Here is a 17,408-nt window from a genome sequence, read left to right on the forward strand (position 1 = left end):
TTTGGTAGGGGTGTGCCATTTTTGCCTAAAAAAACGTACCCATTTTAATATAACATTCACTTAAATTCAGTACCTATAGTTATATAAATATTTAAGAAAGAATGACCTATACTTATATACAATATTTAAAATATTCAAACCGTTGAAGAGCAAATCAGGAGACAAATTTCCGGGGTTCATTTGGGAACTTATTTGAAAGGTGAACTTTCAAATGAATTGATTTAATTTATTAATATAATAATTAACCATTAATAATGTAAGATTCTCAATACCGGTAGCATATTTATATATGATATGTAGATCATACCCCAAATCAATATACAGTTATCAAACGTAAATGCATTTTAATATAGGATGTCATTAAAAAGGAGGGTCATTTTTATACAAAATCTCGCAAAATTATGACCCATATTTTTGGCACATCCCCGTCTACCCAATAATAGGAAGTCACCCCCCCCCCCCCCCCCGTGAAATAAATAGTAAGAATTTATTACAAGAAATAAACAAAATAAAAACATTGAGTATCCATTATATAGCTGCAATTAAATTAAGTCTATATATACATGTAGCTGATATCAGTCAGTCTAATGCTACATGTATGCATAAGCGGCCAAATAAAAAAGGTGTGTGTTTCCTATTACCCCGGCTACCCTCACTATTTTTTAAGCTAAAAGTTTTGTTTGTTATTTTTCAATAAGTACTTTTAAAGAATTATAAAAAAAAAAAACCTATCTATACCTACCCTATTTTTTCAAAGATGTAATAGCGGAAACACACATATTTTTTTTTTAGCTTAAAAATAAAAATCTCAGAATTTTTAACTGTAAGTTATAAAAAGAATAAAAGTTAAAACAAGTTGCTTTAAAAAAAAAGTCAATACGTGAACCTTAGCCATATTTGGCCCAACTTTTAGGAATTTTTTATCATCAATGCTCTTCAACTTTGTACTGGTTTTGGCTTTAAAATATTTTGATTTGAGCGTCACTGATGAGTCTTATGTAGACGAAACGCGCGTCTGGCGTACTAAATTATAATCCTGGTACCGTTGATAACTATTTACACCACTGGGTCGATGCCACTGCTGGTGGACGTTTCGTCCCCGAGGGTATCACCAGCCCAGTAGTCAACATTTCGGTGTTGACATGAATATCAATAATGTGGTCATTTTTATAAATTTCCTGTTTACAAAACTTTGAATTTTTCGAAAAACTAAGGATTTCTTATCCCAGGCATAGATTACCTTAGCCGTATTTGGCCCAAATTTTAGGATTTTTTTTTATCATCAATGCTCTCCAACTTTGTACAGGTTTGGCTTTATAATTATTTTGATTTGAGCATCACTGATGAGTCTTATGTAGACGAAACGCGCGTCTGGCGTACTAAATTATAATCCTGGTACCTTTGATAACTAATTAGAACTTTTTTATGCTTATTATTATTTTAATTGAATTGTTATTATATCTCAAAGTTAGACTTGTATATTCATTACCATTTGTGTGGAGGAATATACTTTCCTTTTATTATAAATCAGGACAATTAGGGCATGTTGAGACTCTCAGAGTGGTGTTAAATATATAGTAGGGAGATAAGGAATGTTTTTATTTCAATAGTTCATTTCTGGAAGGTGTAATTAGCTTTAATGTTTCCCAGTGTGAAACTTCAAAGGTCAAACTACTACCAATGGATGACATAACTAGGGTGTTTATTGGTAGAGGTAATATTCCACCTAGAATTCCTCAATAATTGTATATATTTTTATTTTTAAAATACATATTTCAGAGCAAGTACGAAATTTTGTTCATAAAATGTGGAAGTTTTATTCCTACCATATAAGACAAAATCTATACTTGCTTACCATTTTATTTTGTGCCGTTATATCCTGTTTGGATACATTCAATTTGCTGCTTATGCATGTATACTAAATATACCTGTCCAAATCCGGAGCCTGTTTTTTTGGTTTGCTTATTATCGTCATGGTTTGTTTTTTCGTGGTGTTTTTTTTTTTTTTTTTGTATTAAATATTGCCATTGCTTTATATCTTGTACAACACTGGTCAATTTGATGTCATCTAGCTCGCTTTACTAAGACTCGACATTAAACGCCATATTTATTTAAAAGATGTCTCATTGGCAAGCATAACTTACAAAATATTATATAATCTTTATTGCAAAATTACACCCATAAGGGCCAAGCAATACTGTCACAAATAGATTCTGGGTGTATCTGTGACTGGGAAATGTGTTGGCCTGGAACCACATACACACAATAAACAGTATATTGTTTAGTAAGTCTCCCGAAAGTTACAAAAATTACTAGATATTCTTCAATCTATTGTAAGAAATGGAACATTGAGGTAAATACAGACAAAACCAAAATTGTTGTTTTTAGAAATGGATGGCAGCCAGCTAACTTCAGTTTCATGTATGAAGGTAAGGAACTACATGCAGACAGTGGACTCTTACGTGTATTTGGGTATGCTACTTCATTATAATGGAAAATTCTTACATACCCAAAAAAGATTATCTCAACAGGGATCAAGAGCGCTTTCGTCACTTCTGAACTCTTTCAAACATGTGTTTTTATCCACAAGTCTAGAATGTCTACTGTTTGATAGTATGGTTGGTTCCGTATTAAACTATGCATCTGAAATATGGGGTTTTCACCGTGCAAATGATATAGAGCAAATACACAATAGATTTGTTTTAAAACTAAGTAAAAATGTTCCTTTAAGTTTTTTATGTGGTGAACTAGGTCATTTGCCTATGTATGCCTCAAGAAAACAAATCATTTTGAAAATGGCTTCATATTATTGGAAATAAGCCACCTATTGTTTATGATGTTTATCAATTTTTATTAGAAGATGCAAACAATGGTAAAAAGAACTGGGCGTCCAGTGTTCGTGATTTATTGTTTACTCTTGGTTTGAACTATGTTTGGACTGCACAGAATTATGTAAATATACAGTTAAATGTTATAAAAACTCGTATAAAGGACCAGTATTTACAAACTTGGTATGCATCAATAAATGATTGTGAAAACTAGATATCATTGAGATGAGAGCCATCTCTGTGGGCCCCGCTGTGAATAATGTTCATTAAAAAATTGTATCTTTACCATAGGACATGGGTTTGTCAACTGAAATCAAAGTTTTTGACCTTGACCTTTGACCTAGGAAGTTGTAAATAAATTATGACACATCCTTTGGTGTTGGTTTATATACATGTCAAGTATAAACTTTGAAATGATAACGGTTCTCAAGATATAGAGCGGACACGATCTTTACCATAGGACACGGGGTTGTCAACTGAAACCAAAGTTTTTGACCTTTAACTTTGCCCTAGGCAGTCGTTCATAATTTATGACACACCCTCTGGTGTTGGTTCATATACATGTCAAGTATAAACTTTGAAATCATAACGGTTCTCAAGATATAGAGCGGACACGATCTTCACCACAGGACACAGGGTTGTCAACTGAAACCAAAGTTTTTTTACCTTGACCTTTGACCTAGGAAGTTGTACATACATCATGACACGCCCTCTGGTGGTGGTTAATAAACATGTAAAGTATAAAGTATGAAATCATAATGGTTTTCTAGATATGGAGCGGACACAAAGTTAAAGTGTTACGGACGGACGGACGGACAGACTGATCACTATAGGGCGACCCGCCTTTGACCTAGGAAGTTGTACATACATCATGACACGCCCTCTGGTGGTGGTTAATAAACATGTAAAGTATAAAGTATGAAATCATAATGGTTCTCTAGATTCGGACGGACGGACAGACTGATCACTATAGGACGATCCGCCTAAAGGCGGGGCCCTAATTAAAACTATGTATTTATAAACACATCAAAACAGACTTTGTAATAGAGATTTTTTTTATTATTATTAATAGTAACTTCCCAGCTAACACATAATATTTTCATGATATTATTGACTGGTTATATATATGTTTTTCAAAAATATTTACCAAAAAATATTTTAAAGACATTTTTTTTACATCAGAAATTATGCATTAATGATATTTTAACAATAATATTTCGTCCCAATGTTTGATTGCTAATAAAAACACATTTTTTTAAAATATTTTTTTATAATGAATAATAAATATTCTTTGCTGATGTTTTTAAAACGTTAAATAGACAGTTTTATAAATGAGAACAATTGTATGTCGAGGAGATATTTCTTTGCAATATTCAATCAATATCTGATGGACATTTTTATATAACATTTAATATATATATTTTTTAGATGTGTAAAAGAAATATTTATAAAACATTTTTGATTTACATCTATGTAAAGCATAGGTTTGATGTATAATAAAATATCTTTTTGATGTAACATCAATATACTTTATATATATATTTTTTCGATTTTATTTAGAAAATATTAGTTAAAGACTGTTTCATAATAGTTTTAAGATAATATGTTTAATAGATATTTGTAAGATGTATGCTAGAAATGTTCTCCAAATGTTTGTCAGTGATATTTGAGTGAAGCACATGTTTGATATGAAAAAAAGAAATATTTTATAAACATTTTTACATAATATTTTTAATTGATATTTGTAAGATGTACGACAAATGTTTTTCTTATGTTTGTTAGTGATATTTGTGTGAAGTCCATGATGTTTGATATGAAAAAGAAAATATTTTTTACAACACATCATTGACACGAGTGAATTGTCTTACTCTCCAATAGATAGTTGTTAATCTACTGAATTTATATATTAAATTATCAACCAGTAGAATTTATGAATTGACTTTTAATCATTCAAATCAATGTCTCAACTTTTTATTAAAATTAGAATAAGGTTGACAGACTGTATTTAAAAAAAAACATTAGGTAGACATCAATAAAACATATCCTAGACATTAGAAGAATACTTTGTCCAGATGTTTGAAAGATGTTGTACACGTCTGGATATTTTCAATTGAAACTGAATTATATCAAAATTATGTTATTTCAATATAAAATCAAGATATTTAAAACTAATGCTCTTTAAACATTCAGAACAAATATTTCCAGAAAATATGCTATTCACATGAGTACAGCCAGACATATCACGTCAAAAACATGTTTTTGAATGATATTTTGGTGATATTTTGCAATATATTTAAAAAATATCAATAAAATGTTTTTGTGCTACTTGGGTTACTTACAAAATTGAGAAGTGGTACTTTGAAACTAAATTTGGAATTAGGGCGATATAAAAATGCTGCAATATGGCTTGTATTGAAAATGAATACCATGTCGTACTTGTATGTCCAGCATACAGAACTGTGAGACAAGAACATTTGCCAAAATATTATTGTTCTTGGCCAAAAATTTTAAACTTTTTCATTTACTTCAAGCAAAATCAAAATCAATCACAATTAAACTGTGTTACTATCTGAAATATGCTTGGAAAATTAGATCATGTATTGTGAATTAATAATTATTAATTGTACCTTTATTAGGTCTTTCCACTTTTCTGTGGAAAGACCTATTGTTTTTCTTCTGATTATTAGGTCTTTCCACTTTTCTGTGGAAAGACCTATTGTTTTTCTTCTGATTATTTTTTTTTTTTTTTTTTTTTCTTCCGGCTTATTTTGTTCTTGCAATAAACATTTGTTTCGCAATATGTCGCTTTGATATTTGGTATATGATATCGAACAGTTTATGCGCTTTTGAAATTTACCCTGCGTAACCGAATACTTTTCTTTGTAGGAGTTATCTCCCCAAACACTGTTTTCCTTGTGCTCACAACTCCTTTGCAACCGTAAAAGATAACGACAAATTTATTTTACAAAATTGCTCGTTATATCCTTTGCATGATTTGTCCTATTTTGACCGAAGCAATATGACCGCTCCATATGAGAGTTATTTCCCCTTATGCATCTGATATAAGTGATATGCATTTCTATCTTATAAACCATAAGTGATAGAGACCTAGGATCTTTTGATTTGAGGTCCTTGGTCCAAAAAAAAAGAAAATTAGGTCAAGGTCAAAGGTTAAGGTCATATTCTAATATTTGAATTTGGCTTATATCCAAAGACCATATAAGATATCAACAAATTATTTTTACTAAATTGTTAGTTGCGACATGTCGTAACACATAAATTTTTATTGCAAGGGCACGTTGAACGTAAAAGGGAGTTTTCTCCCCTCTTGTATTTAAAAATACGCGTTTGGTGATATAAGTCATTAACCAAATATAATTAAGACCTATGGTCTTTTGATTTGAGGTCATTAGTTCATGACCTTGAAATTGATCTCAAGGTCATAGCTTAATTTGACGTTCTAGATTTTGACCTTTGCTTTTATTTTATATGTATACATGATAAAGCTATGAAACTTTTGGAAAAGGTATCAAACCATTTAACCTTGAAAGAAACAACCGGAAGTAGCTATTTTTTGTACTTTATTAATATAAAAGTATATAGAACCAGATATTTTTGGAATCAGTGTCAAGTAAATATTCAAATATAATCGTAAGTAACATTTTTCAAACCGGAAGTAACAAATTATCTCCCTTATTTAAAAAAAATGTATGGAAACCAAATATTTTTGGAATCAGCGTACTAGAAGCTATCATTTGACGATTGAAATGACATTTTAAACTTAGTTTCACAACTTTCATATCAAAATACATTGTTTTGATGGAAAGACCTTCAATTGTTCTCTGAACAATTGGTTTTTAATTATATTATGTATTGTTCTCTGCTATCTGTTGTTTTGTCACATTGTATATACTTGTTTATGTGTTATTTATGCTTTCGCAAATAAAATATTCATTCATTCAAGTAGTTTTTGGTTTGTTATATAAACTTTGTTGTTATTTTAATGTGGCAGATTGGATTTAGTATTACACTGAGCAGTTCCAACTCTGTACAATTGTATTCCATGCTGAACTTATTAAATTATACATCGCGCTAACCAGAGTCGTCTTTTGTTACAAGAGCTAGTCCCATGCAGACTTAGAGTCCGTGCAGACTTGTCATGTAATCATTATACCGCCGTTTCTAAAAAAGTGTGTGTGTGTGTGTGTGTGTGTGTGTGGGCGGGGGGGTTACTGTCCGCCAATCCCATGAATATTTTGGTTGAATCTTTCTCATAAACTAGTTATTTCTTAAAATATGTTATAACATAAACGTAATAACACCCCGGGGATACTTACTATATTTTTAGTGGTATAGGTGTGCCGCAAAACAGGGTCACTTTTTCATGTCCTGGTTAGAACAGGGTTTCTTTTTCAAGTCCTGTTGGTTAGAACAGGGTTTCTTTTTCAAGTCCTGTTGGTTAGAACAGGGTCGCTTTTTATGCCCTGCTGGTGAGAACAAGGTTTTTCTTTTTTTAACAAAAAGAATTGGTCTAGAACAGGATCTCTTATTCAACTGTTGAAGGTACAGTCTAGAAATCTAGTCTAGAACTGCATCTTATTTTATACAGTCTAGAACAGGGTATACATTTTCTGAGCATGTATAGAACAGGGTATGTTTTTCAATGTTTTCTGGTTAGAACAGGGTATGATTTGGCAAAATTAAGCTATCGGCAGTTATACCCGTAACCCCTCCTCCCGGGAATAATACAGACAGACACATTTTATTTTACCCTGATACCCTGATAAGTGTCGGACTTATGGGCTGTCGGATTATTGGGCTGTCGGAGCAATGGGTTGTCGGACTATTGGGTTGTCGGATCAATGTGCTGTCGGAATAATGGCGTGTAACCGTAGAAATATCATTCACTAGTGAAAGCAACACTTCAAAATTACTAACTCGATTAACTCGTAATCACAACTTGAGAAACAAGTAAATAATCATTAACACTTCTTCCGTTAGATCATGGAAGTATTATTTAAGATTCAAAGGAAACAGTAGTTATTAATGGAGGAGGCTGTATATAATAAAATTTATCACCTTTGTAGTAATTGCAAAGTACTTCCATGGTTAGATGTACAGAAAGTGAAATTACCGTGTTGTCGTTTCCGAGTCTTCCATTGGCTACCGTCAATATGTGCCTTTCCCAAGTCAGGAGCCTGTTTTCAGTTGTTGTCATTTGTTGTGCTGTGTTACATTTTTGTTGTTCGTTTATTAATTATTTTGTACATTAATTAGGCCGTTGTTTTCTTGTTTAATTGTTTTACATTTGTCAATATTGGACCTTTAATTGCTGACATCAGATCAGGGGTGTACTGGTTTTTCATAAAGGGATATCACACACTCAGCAAAAGTATACATTTCCGTTCCGTATCACATGATAGTGCATTGTAATCATTATCCATGAAAATAATTGTCATCTTCAAACCAGACAAAATATTTATCAGAGAGTTTTGAATACACTGTAAAGATACAAATGATTTGAAATTTCGAACAATCGTAAACAGCTTTTCACATTTTTTCACAACATATGGAAGATTTGTAAACAAATGTAACTGGCAAACTATACGACAACGAAAATTGTTTTTTCTTTCTTTCGCAAACAGATCATAATGTAGACTTTCGATTATCTTTTTTAAATCAACATCATGCCCCGACTAATCTTAAAACATCAGAAGCATTTTTTTTTCTAATTTCATCAAGTATAGTTAACAATGCATTCTGAATGTTGAAGCAGCTAGCTTGTCCTTGAAATTATTTCTGAGGAGTAATTTCACCACAGGATGGCCTGCCGGATAATTTCCGCCACTTAAAACAATATCAGTACGCTCAAATGATTTGACATACCTTTCATTGCTTAGCTTGTTGTATGACTTTTGTCTCCAGAATAGACATTTTTACCAGTCATGGTAATGCAATGAAGCGTGTTTTAACGAAAGTTGATTCAGCATCACACATATTGTTTTTTCCCTAATTCAAGTTCATCGAAAGGTTTTCTTCTTGTACATGTAAAGGCTTAACACGACCTACGAAACCTTATTATGTTATCACTGCCAATAATTTTGTGGAAATTTTCTGATGTCTTCCAATATGGTTTAAAATTAGTCTTTTCAGAAAACTTTTAAAAAGAATAAAAGCACCTCAAAAGTTCAACAATTAGACACAACTATTGATACAGATCTATATTTTTATTTATAAAACTTAAGAAAATGCAATTAAATTCATTGTGAAAAACACAGCATTTCATATGACAGGGGACAATAGGAAACAGGAGTGTTACGTGACTTATTGAGGTGAGCATAGTAATACTGCTATGCGATGAGTAACATAAATAGCTAGGCTTGTTAAAGAGCTGTAATTACGAAGTGCAACTTTCATTCAATGTTATTTCACATAATCATTATTTAGATAATTTGATAATTTGATGCTAAATTTAATCTACTTTCTTGTCTGTAAATTAGTTTTCTTGTTTCTAAATTATTATTCTTGTTGCTCATAAGTAAGACCTGTATATTGAATAAAAAAAATATTAAAGTTTAAAGATAAATCTTTAGAATTTTGCTAATATTGTAATATATAATATATAAAATGTTAAGATAGCAGTTAACTATTTTATCTTATTTAGTTAATTTTCAGATTGTAGTAAAATAATGATAATGTACACAATAAATAGATTTAACATATGTCAAAGTGTGTCCAACACCAGAATATGCTTAGAGTAATACAAGTTTTTTTTATAAAGCTGAAGATTATTATGAAAATAAGTTTTATATGAATTAATTTTAACTCGAATTGATGAAGGATATATATGCTATCCAAATCATTTATTGATTAACTTTTTTCTTTTTTAGCTCACCTGGCCCGAAGGGCCAAGTGAGCTTTTCCCATCACTTTGCGTCCGTCGTCCGTCGTCCGTCGTCGTTAACTTTTACAAAAATCTTCTCCTCTGAAACTACTGGGCCAAATTAATCCAAACTTGGCCACAATCATCATTGGTGATGAATCGGACAACCCGTTGTTGGGTTGCTGCCTCTGAATTGATAATTTTAAGGAAATTTTGCTGTTTTTGGTTATTATCTTGAATATTATTATAGATAGAGATAAACTGTAAACAGCAATAATGTTCAGCAAAGTAAGATTTACAAATAAGTCAACGTGACCGAAATGGTCAGTTGACCCCTTTAGGAGTTATTGCCCTTTTTAGTCCATTTTTAACCATTTTTCGTAAATCTTAGTTATCTTTTACAAAAATCTTCTCCTCTGAAAGTACTGGGACAAATTAATCCAAACTTGGCCACAATCATCATTGGAGTATCTAGTTTAAAAAATGTGTGGCGTGACCCGGCCAACCAACCAAGATGGTCGCCATGGCTAAAAATAGAACATAGGGGTAAAATGGGGTTTTTGGCTTATAACTCAAAAACCAAAGCATTTAGAGCAAATCTGACATGGAATAAAATCTTAGTTATCTTTTACAAAAATCTTCTCCGCTGAAACTACTGGGACAAATTAATCCAAACTTGGCCACAATCATGTTGGAGGTATTTTTTAAAAAAATGTGTCCGGTGACACGGCCATCAAATCAAGATGGCCGCCACGGCTAAAAATAGAACATTGGGGTAAAATGCAGTTTATGGCTTATAACTCAAAAACCAAAGCATTTAGAGCAAATCTGACATGAGTAAAATTGTTTATCAGGTCAGGATCTTTCTACCCTGAAATTTTCAGATGAATCACACAACCCGTTATTGGGTTACTGCCCCTGAATCAGTAATTTTAAGGAAATTTTGCTGTTTTTGGTTATTATCTTGAATATTATTATAGATATAGATAAACTGTAAACAGCAATAATGTTCAGCAAAGTAAGATTTACAAATAAGTCAACATGACCCAAATGGTCAATTGACCCCCTAAGGAGTTATTGTCCTTTTCTAGTCAATTATTAACAATTTTCATAAAATTTGTAAATTTTTATTAACATTTTCCCCTGAAACTACTGGGCCAAGTTCATTATAGATAGAGATAATTGTAAGCAGCAAGACTGTTTAGTAAAGTAAGATGTACAAACACATCACCATCACCAAAACACAATTTTGTCATGAATCCATCTGCTTCCTTTGTTTAATATTCACATAGACCAAGGTGAGCGACACAGGCTCTTTAGAGCCTCTAGTTTTAGTTTTGGTGTTGAATGTTACACTTTTTAGGTCAAAAAGTATTTGGAAAGCCATTCAATTTAGGATAGACTCTTGAATTTTAAAGAGTCAAAATATGATGACCAGATTATATAAACCATTCTATCCTAAATTGAGGTAAATTATATGGCCTTCCAAATACTGTTTCAATCCCTAACATCACTGAAGAGATATTAATTGTAGAAATTTGGATATGGTGTAAAAAATTTAGCACCTCATGTTGTGGTTTACCATCTTTGTCCCAAGATTATTGTTTTCTACTTGGTATTAAATTAATATAGAGATCCTTTTTGTTACACCTTGTGATCAACTTATTTGGCAATCATCAATGGCAGTCAGCAGGGTTTAATAACATCAGTTGTTCGACCTGCTAGTCAAATGCGTTTAGTTAAATTATATTTTTTCACTCTTTTGGTCTTTTGGAAAATGTTGTTTGTGCTGTATTTAGACACCTCTACAACAAAATTTGTTACATGCACACAAATAAAAATTGCGGTTTTTATCCAACGCATTCAAAGGTTTGAATGTTGTTTTCAATTTAGACTTGTTTATATGTATACAACTTGTCTAAACATCAACCCAACAATGTTTATATATAGGTGTCATACCACCAATTACTCCCTCAAATTTAGAACGTTTTGAAATTTTCATATCTTAAATTTTATTAACTGATGTACATAAAAACAGTTAAATGACCATGACTGCACTTTTGATCAATTTGTAGTACTTTACTGACACCAGATGAGAAAAAAGGGGGTCAATATTCCTTGACACTTCAATACCTTGTATTTTTTACTAAATGCATTGCAAAAATTGTTGAAAGTCTTTAAAGTAGTAGAACAAACAAGGAAAAATCAGCAAAAACTGATCTTGATATTGAAAGTTTATGTTCCTGTAGCCCAAAATGAAATTTTCAAGTATTTTCTATCAAAGTCATACATTACATTCAGTTTAAATTGAGCTGTGAAATTTTTAATATAAGTCGCATTATGCTCAGAAAGGCTGTTTTTAACTTCAAATTGACTAAGGATTAAGAATAAAGCAAAACAAAAGATTTCTAATAAACTTTTTTTGTCTCTTTAGGTGTCATACCACCAATTACTCCCTCAAATTTAGAAGGTATGTGAAAGTAGCCTACTCGGACAAAAAATAGTGCATTTGATGTCATTGTTCACCTAAACTAACCAACAAATTTGCAGAAATGAACACCTCTACAAATTTGTTACATGCACACGAATAAAAATTGCGGTTTTTATCCAACGCATTCAAAGGTTTGAATGTTGTTTTCAATTTAGACTTGTATGTATATATACAACTTGTCTAAACATCAACCCAACAATATTAGACTGTAAGTTCGCTTTCGCGAATTTTTTGTTCTTCCCTCGCCAGGATTCGAACCCATGCTACTGAGATATCGTGACACCAAATCGCCTGCACTGTAACCGTCCGGCTAGACCACCTGGGGTTCAATATATATATATATATATATATACACAATACAAATAAAATTATATGAACAAAAATACATACTAGAAGTTTATATTATTTTATTAGATCATTATTATATATAAAAAGGTTGAAATATATAAAAGATAACAGTCAAAAATGTAATTGTTACCTTCTTTCTATATTACCGCAAACAGCTATCACATTAAGTATGTAACAATATTCTTCAAAATGATTTAGTCAAAACAAATATCATTAAAAAACTACATTATTTTTAACAAATTCTGTTGACGAATCAATCACAGATATATTAACAAGTATTATCAGTAGACCAAACTGTAGTGACATACAACTCTAAAACATCTAAACTTGTCCTGCAATCCATTGATGTCTCCAGTGTGATGACCATCACAAAAATGTGCATCCTCTCAGTATGGACTCATCCTCTCAGTATGGACTATACTTCAGTAAGAAATCCTGCCAAAAAATGACATAAAAATAATTGATGACTGAGTGGAAGGATAACTTAGTTAATGTGATCTCATTTTCTTTGTTATATTCAGTCTATGAAAATTGTGAATCCCAAAATAGTTTCTTTTGTAGAGGAGCAATTTTCTTTTTTTTGTGGAGAAGCAATATTCTCTTATAAGAAATTGTGAATGTGCACAGATTACATAAGTAAAAAGATGTTTTAACAATGAAAATATGTTTGATATTTTAAGGTCCAGAATGTCTTCACATGATAAACAGGAGAGTCATTATAAATCAATAGAGTCTGAAATCATTCATTACCTACATTTCAAGGTCATTTTAAAGCAAAAGAGTATAGATATATGAACAATCAAAATATTGTTTAAAACAAACCAAAAGTCCTGAAATATGTTCAATTGCAAAATAATAGCAAAGCAAAAGTTTATGTCTATGGAAAAAAATGTATTGCTTGCTACATTTTTTTTATATAAATAAATGCTTAATGGAGCTTGCAAGCATAAATCGATTTCTTTTTAAATATAGGATTTCGCTATTTTTTTCTATAAATGAACTTTATCATATACTTAATGGAATATAAAATAAACAAGAATGTGTCTCCAGTACCGATGCCCCATCCACATCATTTTCTATGTTCAGTGGACCGTGAAAATAGGGAAAAACTCTAATTTGGCATTAAAATTAGAAAGATCATATCATAGGAAACATGTGTACTAAGTTTCAAGTTGATTAATTGGACCTCAACTTCATCAAAAACTACCTCAATAAAAACTACCTAGACCAAAAACATTAACCTGAAGCGGGACAGACAGACGAACAGACGAACAGACGCACAGACCAGAAAACATAATGCCCATAAATGGGGCATAAAAAATGGGGTCACTGTTCATTTAAGCTCACAATCTACCTTCAAAAGAAGCATGCATTTTTGTTAAGGTATATTTTTCTGTTGAACAAATAGGAGAAATAAAGGTTATATTGAAATAAACAAAGAACTAAATTACAGAAAATGCCTAAATTTTACAATTGTTTAGTTTAAGTACAGCTTATTTGAAAAATAAAAATAAAAAATAAAGGTCACATTGTTGCACTAAAGGGAGATAATTTGGAGCTTTTTCAATGATATAAACATTTTAAAAGTCATCTGGGTACAAAACGAATCTAATTTTTCAGTTGATTTTTGTACCATATCATTCAGTAACAATTATCAATAGTGAAACAAATAAAAATTTTAAGATTTTTTTTCTTTTTTTTTTTCTGAAATTTTTTGTTCCCTTATTCATTTTATTATAACCACAGCTTTATTTTATACATATAACCTTGTATAAAATAAAGCTGTGGTTATAATAAAATGAAAATTAATTTTCATGCTCAGCAGTAATTTCAAAGACCATTATATTTTTATTTGTTTTTCTATAAATTATTTTGGAAACTTGAGGTCACATGGTTATTAAAAAGGGGTGAAAATTTCATTGGTTCAATTCCAGTGATGTTTTTTTCTTCATATATATGTTATGTAAAATTTTGTTTATAGTACTGGACAGGATAAAACTTAATGCAAAGTATTTCTTTATTTAATAGAGACAAATTCTGCACAATTTTTTGAAAAGTGCAAATTCAACAAAGACTAATTTTGGAAAATCAATGGTGGTAATACACCTTGATCAATCAAATAATTTGGGAAGAATATTAAGTGGTCATATCAATATTCTGCATAAGAACCACCATTTAAAATAGAAATAATAAGTAGAACGATAGAATCGTGTATTACAGACTTATTGAAGGTGGTAAATATTGTGAAATATTGATAGGGAAATCCAAAAGTGACCTATTATCTATAAAACTTAGTAAAAATTTCCACTTAATAGATAAATTTAAAAACACTCATATTTTTTTTTAAATAATCAAGAATTATCTTACTATACTGCTAAAATTTTTAAATAAACGAGAATCATCTTACTATACTGCTAAATCTTTTAAATAATGGAGAATCATCTTACTATACTGCTAAAAATTTCCATGTGAATTTCCTTTAGATAAATCTTATATTATAACAGCATTGATTGTCCTTTTTCTTAAAATTTCAGTTTGACACGTGAAAATCTAAAAAAAAAATCACATCAAAAGGAGAAGTTTTCATTCTCTAGTGTTAATTTGGACCCTGGCCATTGTAAAGGTATTTATATTTCCCACCCCAATATCTATAACCAATTGTCTGTAGTGGCATTTAAGTTTTCAATAAATGAAATATATGCATCACTGGTAAGTCATATAATTTGAGTTTCTGGTTATAATAATTATAAAAAATTCATTAAAGAAAAGCATGCATATATACTAAACTAAGTCCTCTGACATATTGAAGTGCTTTCCATAGTCTACATCACTGTCTGAGTATTCTGTACACCTCAAAATTATACTTCATACAGATAAGTTTCATTTCAACTAATTTGTCTATTGTACCATGTAAATACAAAATACTTGGTTCTGGTGGCCTTTCTCAAGTCATAATTTCAGTGGCTATCACTGAACCCTCATTTTCTAGTGGCATTTGAAATTTCCAACCTGTCCTAACAAAGTCATAGGAACTTTACTTTCTAATATGGAATATTAATGTATATCCAAAAAATAATGTAAAGGTTGCAAAAATCAATTCGGGACTACAGGATCTCACTATGGATTTTTGAACTTGTTATTTTTGGCTATGGTGAATAGTAAGAATAGTAAGAAGAATATATCTTATTGCAATATACTTTATTATCTTAGTCTCTATGACCTAATAGGGCAATGAAATGTCATTAAATTCAGATAACTTTTAAACTTTTGCTAAAAATGATGATATGTGTGTTCAGTTTACTGTGGATTCATATATTTTCATCGGTATTAATTTTCATGGATATTTTATTTCTTGCCAATCTCTGCATTCCAAACCTATAGAACATTTGTTAAATATTTGAATTCTTGGTTCAACTGTACTCACAAAACCCACAAAAATGGTATCCAACGAATCATAATGAATCCACAGTATACAAAATATTTCAAACTTGATGCATCTTTGGACTCAACAGTTTTGAAAATGGTGCGTCCAGACAGATTTTTAAGAGATCAGGACTCATAGACTCAGTGAGAACCCTGTAGCAGTGCCATACATCAATAATTGCCTTTACTCAAATTGCAATGTCCAATACCTCCGGAACAACAAACCAGAAAAGCAAAAAGTTTGTATGGTAACTTTTATCAATCTTATAACAAATATATATTATTGATAACACAACAATGTCTGTAGGCTGTCATGAAATATTAATTTTAAAAGTGTTGGTTTTTTTTGCAGCATTCTTTGAGAATTTAAATTTTTCTTTTTATTGAAAATTGTGTCAATATTTTTGTAAACATTATCATGCAAGAGTCTCTTGATTATTTTTATTTCTTCATAAAATGTGAATAATATAAACCAGTATAGATACTTAACCTGATTACTAATGTTTGTTTGTTGCCATGGATAAGTGACTGACCTTGTCATGTTTGTTTGGATAAGTGACTGACCTTGTCATGTTTGTTTCCTGTAAAGCCTTTCAGGAAATGAATATATCTTGCAGCAAACTCAAATACTGTTGCTTTATCAGTTTTATCAGACATACCAGGCACCAGTTTTCTCATAACTTCACAGGCATCTTTAATTCTGGCCCTGAGAGAATAAAACACATCACATTTTGTCAAGCCTGTATTAAAGATATATCTTATTATTTAGTTTTTGGCTAAGGGCTTTTCCAGAATTAATTGTATGGGGGAAGGAAGGCACTTTTATTAAAATATGATGGGTGGTTGTTATTTAAGAAAGATTGCTGGAACATTTAAATGAAATATCCAATTTAAAATGTATGCATCATCAGGTGGGGTCAAATAACTAGAGGCTCTAAAGAGCCTGTGTCGCTCACCTTGGTCTATGTGACTATTAAACAAAGGAAGCAGATGGATTCATGACAAAATTGTATTTTGGTGATGGTGATGTGTTTGTACATCTTACTTTACTGAACATCCTTGCAGCTTACAATTATCTCTATCTATAATGAACTTGGCCCAGTAGTTTCAGTGGAAAATTTTAGTAAAAATTTACAATTTTATAAAAATTGTTGAAAATTGACTATAAAGGACAATAACTCCTTAGGGGGTCAATTGACCATTTCGGTCATGTTGACTTATTTGTAAATCTTACTTTGCTGAACATTATTGCTGTTTACAGTTTATCTCTATCTATAATAATATTCAAGACAATAACCAAAAACAGCAAAATTTCCTTAAAATTACCAATTCAGGGGCAGCAACCCAACAACGGGTTGTCCGATTCATTTGAAAATTTCGGGGCAGATAGATCTTGACCTGATAAACAATTTAACCCCTGTCAGATTTGCTCTAA

The 17,408-nt window shown here is 31.0% G+C and overlaps 1 protein-coding gene across 9 annotated transcripts in view; it reads right to left on the reverse strand.

The window, feature by feature from the left end:
• Nucleotides 1-12,592: 12,592 nt before the first annotated feature.
• LOC143083796 (uncharacterized) overlaps nucleotides 12,593-17,408 on the reverse strand; it is a 58,755-nt gene continuing 53,939 nt past the window's right edge. For 7 of the 9 annotated variants that reach the window (XM_076260153.1, XM_076260154.1, XM_076260149.1 and 4 more), the window contains 2 exons: nucleotides 16,538-16,679; nucleotides 12,593-12,985 (listed from right to left, as the gene is read on the reverse strand). In XM_076260153.1, coding sequence (XP_076116268.1) covers nucleotides 12,956-12,985; nucleotides 16,538-16,679 — 172 coding nt within the window. In that variant the 3' untranslated portion in view covers nucleotides 12,593-12,955. Of the gene's footprint in view, nucleotides 12,986-16,537; nucleotides 16,680-17,408 lie in introns of those variants that run through there. The other 2 variants (XM_076260150.1, XM_076260156.1) reach the window with 2 other exon arrangements.

Source organism: Mytilus galloprovincialis, chromosome 7 (genome assembly GCF_965363235.1).
Source record: "Mytilus galloprovincialis chromosome 7, xbMytGall1.hap1.1, whole genome shotgun sequence".
NCBI classification, from domain to species: domain Eukaryota; kingdom Metazoa; phylum Mollusca; class Bivalvia; order Mytilida; family Mytilidae; genus Mytilus; species Mytilus galloprovincialis.